A 12557-nucleotide genomic window follows, 5' to 3' on the forward strand; every position below is an offset into this window, starting at 1 on the left:
TTTTTTAACTGCTTTTGTTTTTCTGATCTTTTTTTTTTTTTTCCCAAGCAGCAAGTGCTCCGCAGGGCTTGATCAAAGCTCATAAATGATGAATTGAAGGAATGCCCAGTGGAGAACAGAACGCCCTCCTTGTGCTCTGCTGTGTGTGCTGAGAACATCATTGTTTCTTCCCGTACCTTTTCCATTCTGGGCTTGGGGCTGGAGAGAAAAGGCCTTTGTTCCTTGTCCGTCAGCTGAGACAATGCCAGTGTGTTGTCCTACCTCTGCTCTCAGCACCTGACTGGCCCAGTCTCTGTGGGTTTTGGCAAGCTGAGCGCAATTGTCCTCCAGCTACAGCATTACAAAGAAAACAAACGGCTTCACAGCCTCCTTCCTCCAGATCCTGGCCTGGCTGGTCCATGGCAGCAGCCACGTGTGCCTGTGCTTGCCGTTCTGTTCAGGATGAAGAGCACCCTCTCCTGTGCTCCAGGTTGAAGGATGCAGTTTCATCTTTCCCAGATTTCCAGTGCCCATGGACGCTTGGGTTTGCAGTTGAACATGCTGGTCTCTCCTGCTTCGCTCGGGGGAGGCTCCGGCCGTGGGGAAAGGGCGCTTGGTTCCCCTCCGCCAGCCCAGCCCAGCTGCAGTTGTCCTGCCCTCTTCTGCCGGCCCTCCTCTAGCACCCAATGCCATCTCCAACACATTTGTCTCAGTGTCACTGCACACAGCTGCTGGGGGTGTGACAGAGGGGGACAGAGGCCCAGGCAGGCCCAGTTTTCCCACCTCCCTTGTAATTTCTGCAGCATCTCTGTCTTTGCTGTCTTCTGATGCAAAATTCTGCAAAGAGAACTTGTAGATCTCTTTCTCTTGGTTTTAGGGGGCTGATAGCAAGAACCAGTACTTTACAAATGAGCGGGGATAGCAGATGGCATGGGCTGGGGTGGAAAAGAGGCTGGCAAGGATGTGCTTGGAGAGGTGTTTGACTGCAGCCCGTAAGAGCTCAGACTGGCTCTGCCCTGTTGCTAGCAGTGTTCCAGAGTTCAGGCGAAGCCGAGAGTGTTTCTGGATGAGACAAGCGGCACTTGCTTCAACATCTACCACAGCTTCTGTCGGGAAGAGCCTTTAGCTACATCTCCCCTGGAGTTTTGCACCCAGGCTGATCATGTCAACCTTGAGGCATTGCAGCAAAGCAATGTTTCAGCTTCCCACTGTGGTGAGAAGGTGGTGGAGGTTCAAGTCACCCTTGGCAGTACTGACTTGTTGGTATCCTGGCACCAGTGTGGAGTCCTGTAGTTCAAGTGCAGGCTTCAGTCAATAGCACTTGTGCTTCTTGGTCATGCACCTAAATCCAGCATAAGGTCCTCTTCCTTTCCCATCTACTGCTGGACTTCAGCCTTTAATGAACACCCCTCATGTTACTCTTGATGTGGGAGAAAGAGCTCTGCAGTGGATTTCAGGAGTCATGCTGAAGCCTGCTAATATTTGCATGTCGGAGGCCAAAGATGCCCATGCCGTGGAGTAGGAACTGGACACACAAAGACCAGACATACTGGCTCCTGGCCAGTGTGACAGATGATGTCTAGTCACTAAAGCCCACCCAGCAACTTTCTCTGGCCTCTGCTCTCCTCAAACTGAGCTGCCTTTGCTTCAGGTTTATCTTTCCCTGAAGTTTATTAATGGGTATGCCTTCTGAGTTCTCCCAGCTGGTGGTAACTTGTGTGAAATTGTGGCAGTGCCAATACAGTGATCCCTTTACCTCAGAGCCTTAACTCGGCTGCACCAAATCCCGAACTTCATTTGCTCTCAAACTCCCTGCACTGGAAGTGCAAACAGCTTTAATGAGAACAATGTAGCATTGCCTGGGTAAAGAATGTGATTTACTTGCATATGCATGCCATGTGAACACCAGGGCCAGAGGGCACCACTTGAGTCCTCTTCTTCTTTTTCTCCTTTTTTCCCCCTTTCCCATTAGAGATGCCTGAGCTGCTTACACTTCTGTTTCAGGATGAGAAGGAGAATTCCTGGGTTGACAGGAGGTGGGAGCAAGATCTTTGGGAGCCAGGAGTCTGAAACTGAAAAAGCCAACAATCTAGAGGAGCTTTGTAGATGAGTTGAAAATTAGACTGACCCAATGCTTTTATGTTGCTGGAATTTAATTCCTCTGACCCTGAAGTTTTTGGTCTGACTGGGGCAAGAGTTCCCAGGCTGTGATCTGTGGAAGTCAGTGCTATGTGGTGCTCTCATGTGGCCATGGGTCTGTATCAGAGATGTATTTATGAAAAGTTGGAGAAATTCAGTCTGAGAAACCAGAGAAGCCTCATATATTTCTTTTGTCTTTGTCTGTATAAGTGCGTGGCTTGTGTCCAGAGCCTGTTCACCCTCAAACTGGGATAATGCTGTATGTAAAAGCTGTTCAGAGCTTTTCCTTTTTCAGGCATGATTGTAACTTTCTTTTCTGTTCCTGTTTGCAGGTTGTGCAGCTTGACTTTAAAGAAACTGGTAGTCTTAAAGGAATTGGATAAGGAGCTTATTTCTGGGGTCATTGCTGTCAAAATGCAGGTAATTGCTGCTCAGTTCTAAGAATTGTGTTGTTTGATTAAAAATACTGGCAGATGCCCAAACTGAGCTTCCCCTCCACATAAGATCCATTGCGGCCACAAACTTCTTCCCAAGTCTGTCAGGGCATTCTGGATGAGTGCAGTCTCTTCTGACCCTTCCCCCTACCACGTTTCACTGTTGTAAGCAAAGAATATTGTTCACTGATGGCTCAGCATGAGATTATTTCCATGTAAAAATGCTCTTCACAGTTCATATGCTTCTCCTCTTCTTCCTGAGCTGGCATTAAATCCAAGCCTGGTTCTATATTTACCGTACTCACTTTGGGGATGAACATTGTGGTAACTTAGTCCTGGTTTGGGGGGTCTGGAGTGTGGGCCTTCCTTTGCTGGTGGGCAGCTCTGCTGTTGAGTCCGTAGCCAGGTCCTTGTCAGTGGATTTGTAGGCTGCCTGTACATGTTAATTTGTTTCCCTGAAATACAGCTGTCATCCTAGGTAAATAACCCACTTTACAGCATACGTTTGTGCCATTTAATTAGGTGCCTTCATGTAGGTCACACTGCCTGGAGGCAGGCTGGGAAGGAAGGGGACTCGGTTCCACCGTGCGTCACAGCATCAGCTCGGCTCACGTGCTCCCACCACTGCAAATGCTAAAGTGCTTAACGAGTAAAAGCCTAGCAGTCCTATAAGTAGAAAAATACCATTAACCATGCTGGAAAAGCTGCTGCTTTTCAAATAAAAACCTAGGCAAACCCCTGCAGAGATCTGGTTGTGTCAAAGCACACAAAATCTAGCTTGGAAGGTGAAAATCTGTGGGACAAAAACACGCAGCTGAGGATTTAATTGGTATCTCTCATCTCCGTGAGTTATCCAGCTGGGGTAAAAATGTACCCCTCTGTGTTGGAGGAGGTTCATGCACCCATGCAGTGAGCAGAAAGGCAGGGAATTGCTTCACGCACCTAGATTTGCAGGAACGTTGGAAGAAGCACCGCTGTGGGTTTCCAGGCTGACAGATACTGCTTGTCAAGGCTGAAAGCTTTCCATATGTTTGTGCTCCTAGATGGTGAATGCATCACTCTAAGGACCTGAGTCTTGTCAGTGAATGATCTACACCCAGAGCATGTCAGATGTGGGTTGGAGAATTCAGTATCTTTTACTGGAGCAAAACCTTCTTTTCTTGTCCAGGTTAATGCTGATTGCTTGCACTTTCTGTGGGTGAAAGCTTGCCCCAGACCTGCAAGTCCAGAGGGAGTTTTAACACATGGGGCTTTTGGGGTATGTGTTGTGACCTGCCTGGCTGCAGTAATTCAGATGCTGAAACCTGAGCAGTCCTCTCCACACCAGGGCAGATCCCTGAGGAACTGGAAAGCAGAAGGACTTGCCCTGTTCAGGATGTGTATCTGCCAAGACCTAGGCTGCAGCTCACATCACCAGGATATCCTTATTTTGCCCTTTCCATTTGACCTAGAGGTGACAGTGGCTGGAATGTCCAGAGAGTGCCTCACCTTGGATGTCCCTTGTGGGGGACCGCACCTGTATTTCTTTGGGATGTGATGTCAGTAGCAGTGCAGCTGTCAGACATAGGTAGGTTTGAAGCCCTGCTATTAAAAGTCCCTTTATAGCTTGCAGGTTATGATGCTGACAAGCTCTTTCAGGGATGCTTCATTTGCCAGCACTCAGGTTTCTGACATGGCTATTGTTTGAACCTGGTGATACTGGATCATCAACTATATGATCTCTGTCAAATGACTCACTGCCTTTGTGTGGGGAATTGCACGAGAGGTGTCAGACACCGGAGTCCTTCCAGAGAGGATGACTGAATTCAGACCTAATGAGAGCATCTTACCTACATTTCCCGTGTCTCCTTGCAGCCTCCTGAACAGTGATGTTCAAAGAGTTGTCAACTGTATTTCCCAAGCTGTTGCTCTGTTTATCTGCTGCGGTCTTTTAAAAGCAACTATATTTGGTCTTTCATTAGATTTCAGGTTGCATAACCAGTAAAGCAAGATTGCTGCTATTAGGAGCTTTGCACAGATGGAGCAGCTGCCACTGTTGCCAGCGGCCAGGCTCGCTGTGCTTTGCTTTCACATGTGCTGCTTGGCCTGGGGACAGCCCTTCGGTCCCTCACTCTGCTCTGCTGTCTGTCCTCTGATCTGCTGGAGCTCAGGCACCTCAGCTTTTCCACGGAGGAGCTGGTGCTGTGCAGGAGCTGAGGCACCACTGCAGATCACAGCATTTGCTCTGGCTGCCTGAGCGATGCGTTTGGGGAAGAAGGGATGTAAACGAATCTCCGTTGCTGTCTCATCTCATGATGCTATTTGAGGCTGATATGAGCAGACCACATTTCCCTTTGGATGTAGCTTGGAGGTGTTTGACCCCCCAGTCTGTCTCTGATTTCCCAGATGCTGCTTTTTTGAGAGCTACAGTTCTGTGCTTCTGGGAGATCAGCCTGTCTGGACAAAGCCAGATCTGCAGCCTCAGCAGAACATTGAGCCAGAGACCTCTGAAACTTGCCACTGTGTTTGAACAATGCAAAAGGGTTTGCTAGGCAGCAGTCTGTCATGTTTTCCTGCTAATTTTCCCTCAAACATTCCCTGAGATGAAACGCTCACACAGTAAATAGCCCAGTAACTCTGTTAATATATGGCAGCCCACATACAGGGCTGATTTGGAGTTGCCCTGTGATACATTAGGTCTCCAGACTCCACTGAGATGCTTAGTGGATTTTTTTTTTCTTTTATGTCCCCAGCTACTTGCAGTTGTTTAAACAGGTTAAAATCTCCGCTTTCCCCAGGGAGGGGTGTGTGCACAAACAGAAAAACTCAGTCTGTCGTGGTTAACACTGGGGATTTAAGCATAATGCTGCAGCATCCAGACCCAGGAGATGAGCCTTGTACCTATTGGCTGAAGTGAAAATATGAGACTTCAACTGGAGGGGTGGGAGTTGACTCACAGCTTTTCAGTGGTGGGGTTTGACAGAACAAAAGCTGCATTGTTGCAGTTAGGGACAGTAAATATGCCCAAATCTTTATTAGTCAAATATCTGTCTCATTAATATTTCACAGAAGTGCAAGGGCAGACCCATCCGTTCGCTTCTCTGTGGTAGTCCCTGACAACGTTTCCTGGTTTGCAGTAAATAGGACTGGAGTGGGATATGAGGGCTGGCTTCTGGGGAATTCACCCGAGGGACTTTGTTTCCGTACAGGGCTCCAAGCGCATCCTGCGGTCTCACGAGATTGTATTGCCCCCGAGTGGACATGTGGAGACAGAGCTTGCACTGACCTTCTCCCTGCAGGTAGGGCGGGACGTCTGTGCTTGCAGTGAGCAGGGATGTGTTGTGGGTCTGAGGTGAAGATCCTCAGCATGTTCTCACGTGCAACAACACAAACTTGTTTGAATTGCCTCTCAGCATTGAGGGCCTGAAGCTGGGTGCTAGTTCACAGTATTAGGGGACCTTCCTTGGTGTGCATCCTGGTTTTGGAGCCCAGGATAACCATGAAGGAAGAGGAACATGAAGACTGTCCTCTTCAAGTTATGGACAGGAATGTCCGTAACAGGAACTGGAACAAAACAGGATGGCTCTTTTTTTGCCTTTTTTGCTTGCTTTATGAGTAGGCACTGGAGGATGGCAGCCGTGGGGGTGACATGGAGTACCAGTCTGACAGAAGGCAGTAGTAGGAATGAATCAGGGGAACTTCTGATTTGGAGTTACCAAAGGAGGCACCATTTGTGGAGGCAGGAGCAGTGTGCTTATAGTTACTGCTGGCTCTAGAGTCACAGAAATAGCTGTGAGCTGGAGCCACTGCATTTCATTAGTTCCTCTTTTCCTCAGAGTGTGCTGCTGCCCTGGTGCTACCTCCTGAACAGGAAAGTTGGGTAAGTAGAGGCTGGCTTGCTGCAAGTGAGAGAAGATCCTGAACACAGCAGAGCCAGACAGACACTCAGAAGCATTAATATGTAGAATCTCGATTATCTGTGTTCTGGGACTGTTGGTTAGATCAACTTCAGGAGTTTGGTCTGGTAAGGAGAGAGGTTGAAGCGATGATGTGAGTCTGGTTGTTACTCAGACCTGTGCAGACCTGAAGCAGGTAAGATTTTGTTGCAGATGGATGATAACCCTGCAGCTACCCAAGCAGATACACAGATGGTTCATGCTTCTGGTTCTGTCCTGATGCAGCTCAGACTGGGTTAACTGCATTCCCTCTTTTGTGAGCAGGAATAACCGAGCTACATGCCAGGAATACGCACACCTGGGTCCTGCGGCTGCAGGTTTCCCATGGTTGGGAGCAGAGCTGTAAGATGAGCCAGGTCTTCCTTTGCCAGTCCTGTGTCAGCAAGGAGCGAGTCTGCAGATCTTTTTGGAATTAATTGGGAATACAGTTGGAGTTTTTTCTGGGTCTCAGAGCAGTGCTGCAGCAGGATGCAGAGCACTGCCTTTAACTCTGTTTCCCCTGACGGGGCTGGGAATTGAGCCAGAATAGGAGAGAGTGATGTCCGTGACACTGAGGCTTAGAAGAGGTGAGTGAGCTTAAAGCAGAGATGTGCTGCTGATCTCTGACTGACTGCATGAAGGATTGGTTGCCTTGGATGCAGTAAGGCTTGGGAAGCATTCTAGGATAGCAGGATTTTTATGACAACTTTTATTGTTACTTAGTTGAACAACAGCTGGAAGCTGCTCCTAGCTAACAACTGCAGCTTAATTCAGTTACAGTCTGAATTTAGTGCCTGGGATATATTTGAAAGTGGTGGTGGGATGAGCCACAAAGTAAAAGCATGGGGGTGTCACAGACGAAGAAGGTTTTGGTGTCTTGCTGCAGCCACTATCTTCATATGGCACTGTCAACTCTTCAAACCTTATGCCTTGCCTCTGACTTTTTGAGCCCCTCTTGCCACTTCCCTCTAATAACTTTCTTCCATCCTTGTTTAGGGATGTTGCACATCTGTAAAGTCACAGGCACTGTGTGTTTTGAGGTTGTCTTTTAATTATGGGGAGTGCTGTTCCTCTCCTCTGCAGGGTTGCTTCCTTGGGCAATGAGCAGTAGATCCTGCCCTTACAGAGCGTTCAGCTAATTAGTATTCTTCTTGTTTGTGTGGCCACTGCTCCCAGCTCCCTGCAGAGCAGTCAGGCTTGCTCTGGACTGCAAATTATTATCTGAGGGGTTTCTGGTGGCATTTGGTATTTGTATTTGTCAAGTGTTTTGATGGGCAGGAAATTATTTACAAAATGTTCCAAGAAAAAAGAAAAAGTAGGTCTTGCCTGCGATGGAAGCGGCCTTCGCTTGGGAATGTCCTGTTTGTCCACTGTTTGCAGGGCAGCCTGTGCTCCAGGAGGCACCTCTGAGGCTCCAGTTCTGGGCAGCCTCCATTTAGCTGTTGGGAAAAGTGTCTCCTGAAGGCTACTTGTCTCCCTGAAACCAGGCTTGGGTTCAGCCCTTCTCAAATTGAACAGTTCCTCTGTGGCCCTGGACTGTGTTTTTGATGTGCTTTGGCTGAGCTGTTTGGGCAGAGCTGAAGTCTTCTGTGGGATAATGAAGGATTGTCCACTGAGTGTGAGTTTGACGTAGGTGCTTCTAAAAGCCCTGGAATTCATCCCTGGGAGTGGAAGTTACTTGTGGAGCAGGTAGCTTGGGAGATACTGTCAAGAAAAGTAATGAACTTTTCCATTGTTTCCCCACTGCAGTACCCTCACTTCTTGAAGAGAGAAGGCAACAAGCTTCAGATCATGCTGCAGCGGCGGAAGAGGTACAAGAACCGAACCATTTTAGGCTACAAGACTCTGGCTGTGGGGTCTATCAACATGGCTGAGGTGAGCTGCACTTGACATGGTCTCTGTTTACACAGGTGGACGCTTTCCCTTCTCTTCAGACTCATTTTTGTCATTTTCCTCATTGAAAAGTACCTGGCAGGATTTCATATAGCTGTCGTAATAGCTGTAATCAATATTCACAGAGCAATATTTTAAACGGGTTTTACTACTGAGTAATAATATTGAGTGTTTTCTGCATCGTATCTTGAGAGCTAAAGCTTTCACAAGGCTAGCTTATGACCTTGTGAGGGTTTTGTTACTGTTTTGTGGCTCTTTTTAGAGTTAGGGGTCCAGATCAAAAGTGCAGGACAAGACAGATAGGGTCACTTGGGCAAGCCTTTGAATCCTGAGAAATGGTAAAGTTAAAGCAAAGTTTGCTGTGCTTCTCAGTGCAACAGTATGACAGGTCAGCATTAAGTAATTCCTCCCATTTTGCTTAAAACACCTTTTGCCATTCTTATTTCATGGCTGTTGGTAATGTAGGTGGAGTTCTATTCATGAGAAGTAAATGATAAAGTTAATTCTGGAATCAAGTAGGGATAAATTATTCACTAAGGCTTTCTGAATGGTGTAGCTCCATGCTTCATTATTTCATGCCCTGCTTAATGTCTGCTGTTTCTGTTTCTGAGTATTTTGGGGTGGGCTTACCAGTAGCAAGTCCAGCTTAATCCCAATATTTTTCATCAGACTGCATTTTGTCAACAAATCATTTTTATCCAAAATAAGCTGGTGTTATGTTGTGGTGAGTTATTACTATATTAAATAATTCATTATAAGGACGACTTCTCTTCTGTGAGTTCATCTTCCCTCAGTCTTGCAGTAAATGGTGAACTCCTCATTTGAATTGGCCAAGTTTGTGGTGTTGCAGCTAACATTTTTCCTGTACTGTGTTGGATTTGTTGAAGAACTAGAAATTAAATACTGCTGTAAGGCAGAAAACATGTGGGCCCATTAATTAGAACCATCAGGGAACTTCTAAGTGTTGGACATTTGCTGCTGCTGCTGCATGTGGTTTCTCTTATGCCTGTTTGTAATGTCAGCTGACTGAGATCAGAAGGTCAAAAATGTTCAAAGGTGCACCATGTTAGGAAATAGTTGCTCTCCAGCTCATCTGGAATATTTATGAAATTGAAGTCTTAAGGAAAACAAATTTTACAAGCTCCCCCCCTTCCCTTTGCAGTTTATAGGATAATGACCCCTGAACTGCACTGACTCATTCCTTAAAAAAACAAGAAAAAAAAAGAAGTTCTTGTATCTGTTGAAACAAAGCAGCGAATTGGAGTTGAGGGTCTGAGCAGAGTTTCAGGGCAAGGGCATGTGTTCCTCGTCAGCTCAGGTCTGTTTAGACCCACGTGAGGAGCTGACAAAGCAGCCTGGTGTATGTTGGAAAGCCGAGGTGCAAGAGAGGGGATATGCTTGCTGACTCTGGTGGGGCAAGAGCAGAACAGAAGACTTATATTCTGGGGAGAGCCCTGTGAGTGGCAAAGGAAGGAGGAACCCTCACTGGAATGTCTCTCTGCCTCCACCGTCTTGTTTTTCGTGACCTACTGCTTCATTATACTGGGGTAGCCAGTTCCTCTGAGATTCATGGACTGGCTCTTTGGAGCAGGGATTTTTGCTTTAGGAAGCACTTGACGTCTGTATCTCACCAAGAATTTTTGCCTTTACTGGCTCTTCTGCAGGGCTTTAAGACAAAATTATGTTCCTTAATTGGGTGTTCATAAGGTGGGTGACTTGATAATTCAAATCAGTACTGTGCCGTGGAAGCCTATACATAGTAATGAGGTAGTCAAGTACTGTGCTTCAGGGATGAGCTAATCACCTGTTAAGCTCAGAATGTTTTTTCTTTCCTTCCATCACTTTCATTAGTAGTCAGATATAATCTCAACTAACACTGTGTATTGCCTGCAAGTGGCTCCTGCAGTTCTTGACTTGCTTCTGTTCTTGGAAATGTGGAGTGACTGTGTTAACATAAATAACTCTTGTAGTATGCAAATGATGCAAGTGTAAATACATTTAAATGCAGATTTCTACAGCTTAATTTCTGTCCCAGGTCATGCAGCACCCAACAGAAGGTGGCCAGGTTCTGAGCCTTTTCAGCAACATCAAAGAGGCTGCAGTGAAGGTAGCAGAAATCTGGATCTTCTCCTTGTCCAGTCAGCCAATCGACCATGAAGACAGCACCATGCAGGCCAGCCAGAAAATCAAGTCTACAGGTAAGAGTTACAACCACATGCTCTGAGGACCAGTGTCTTCCAGAACCAGCTGCAGTTAAACCCCACCTGAGTTTAGATGCTTCCTGGGACAAATGAGAGCTGGTTTGCACAAGTTGCTGTGTCTATAACTGATTAATACAAAGAAAACCCACTTTGCAAATGAGTTGCTGTGCAAGCAGGGAGTGTGACAGGAGTGGGGGATCGAGTTGTCAAAGCTTCTCCTGCATACCAGACCAGGCCTGAGCCATCCAGCTGTTAGCTGTGTTCTCACAACCCTCTACCAGCATTACTGGTGGGCGTGTTGAGAACCTGTAGCTTCTCACCTGGATAAGTGTTGTATTCAGGAGATTCACATTTAAGCTCCTCTTCCATCTTCTTTTTATTTTGAGTATTCTACAATAAATCTCATTAACTTTAGATGAGACCTGCAAACCTGCAACGTGTTTTGCTATGGATGATGGCCTGGTTTAGTGAGCGTAGATGGCCTGGTTTAATGAGTGTAAATCCATGGTGTTGTGCACTATATAGGGAAGACATTGGGTTTCTACTTGTGATCATCTTTTTACATGGCACCAGCTTCTGCTCACTGCTGCAAGAGTGAACTGTTGAAGGTAGTTCACACAGGTGCTTGTGTGTTGTTGCCTGAGTCAAGGCGGCTCACCTGAAGTGTCATTTCAGTAAAGGATTTAGACTCTCCTGTCATGTTTTACTTGGTCCTTTAAGCTGGTTATGCCCATGTTAGGGGGAAGAAGTAATTTCACCTGTGGAGAAACCTCTTTACTTGCTGCTGTCTACCAGGTGATCCTTTCCAGGGTAAATTGAGGTGATGTGTCAAGGAGCCTTATCTGTGTGCTGGTCATTCCTTCTTGCTGGAAGTGTTTCTCCTTGTTCTTTACCTCCAGACAGTTCCCATCTCCCTGGTTCTAGCACAGATAGATGCCTGCTAGTTTATCTTCTCCTTGTGTGCCTCCTTTCTTGATTTGTGACTCGGCCTTTTCTGCTCCTGAGATGAGACCATGTCCTCACCTTAAAGGAGTTTCACAGGATCTCTCCCCTCTTTCCTTCCCTTTCAGACAACTATTCCGAGGAAGAGTACGAGAGCTTCTCTTCTGAGCAGGAGGCCAGTGATGATGCCGTACAGGGCCAGGTACTGTTTAGGGCATGGTTTCTCTCTGTGAGCTCAGTAGAGCAGGTACACTCTCAGCTCATGCTTGAAACTAAAAGTCTGTTTCTTTAGCTAAACCATACCAGTGTGAGACTGTTACCAAGTGTTTAGCTGCTGTGGAGAAAGCCTGCACAACAGCCCATTTCTTCTACCATGCTGTGATTTATCTGTTCACATGTTTGGACTTGATCTCCCTTAAAAAACATTAGTATCCTTGTGTTTCTCTGCTTAATGGTCAAGGCATGACTATTGCTTCTATAGTAGTGATTGGATTCAAAGAGCCCAACTGGATCCCCAGTTGTAGTTAAAGGACCAGTGGGGTCTGAGGCAGTCTTTAGTCTTTAATACCTTTTGCAAAATAGGTCCTTACAAAGAACTCACTGGTTAGATGCGAGATGCTTTTGAGTTTGGGTCTTATTTGCCTTCAGACTCTGGCATCACCTGCCTTCCACCTCTTGGAGGGTACCGAGAGAGGAACCAAACAAAATGTGGGGTTATGACTGTCCTTGTTCCTTGAATGTAAAACTAGGGCTGTTTTGCTTCTCGAAGCTGTTATTCCTGTGTCTGCAGACCTGGAATAACTGCCTTTTTCCCTCTACCATTGTAATTGCAATTAAGGCAAACGCTGAATGCCTGGAAGGCAGGGCAGCAGGTTCATCTTCATAGAAGGAACATTTTTAGTGCTTAAATGCTCATGTGTCACAGAATCATAAGGTAACACAGGAATCCTCTTTCTGTTCAGGATTTGGATGATGATGAGTACGAGCTGGGGAAGCCCAAGAAGCAGCGGAGATCGATAGTAAGAACGACGTCCATAACCAGGGTCGGTGGAAAT

General features: G+C 46.6%; 1 protein-coding gene across 7 annotated transcripts in view; it reads left to right on the forward strand.

The window, feature by feature from the left end:
• PACS2 (phosphofurin acidic cluster sorting protein 2) overlaps positions 1 to 12557 on the forward strand; it is a 72792-nt gene that overhangs the window by 25206 nt on the left and 35029 nt on the right. For 4 of the 7 annotated variants that reach the window (XM_027658362.1, XM_027658364.1, XM_027658363.1 and 1 more), the window contains exons 2-7: positions 2451 to 2538; positions 5741 to 5830; positions 8216 to 8341; positions 10395 to 10557; positions 11631 to 11704; positions 12465 to 12545. In XM_027658362.1, the coding sequence (XP_027514163.1) occupies positions 2451 to 2538; positions 5741 to 5830; positions 8216 to 8341; positions 10395 to 10557; positions 11631 to 11704; positions 12465 to 12545 (622 nt within the window). The remainder of the gene's footprint in view (positions 1 to 2450; positions 2539 to 5740; positions 5831 to 8215; positions 8342 to 10394; positions 10558 to 11630; positions 11705 to 12464; positions 12546 to 12557) is intronic. The other 3 variants (XM_027658366.1, XM_027658367.1, XM_027658368.1) reach the window with 1 other exon arrangement.

The sequence above is a fragment of the Corapipo altera genome, unplaced genomic scaffold, assembly GCF_003945725.1.
Source record: "Corapipo altera isolate COAL_440 unplaced genomic scaffold, ASM394572v1 79, whole genome shotgun sequence".
NCBI classification, from domain to species: Eukaryota; Metazoa; Chordata; class Aves; order Passeriformes; family Pipridae; genus Corapipo; species Corapipo altera.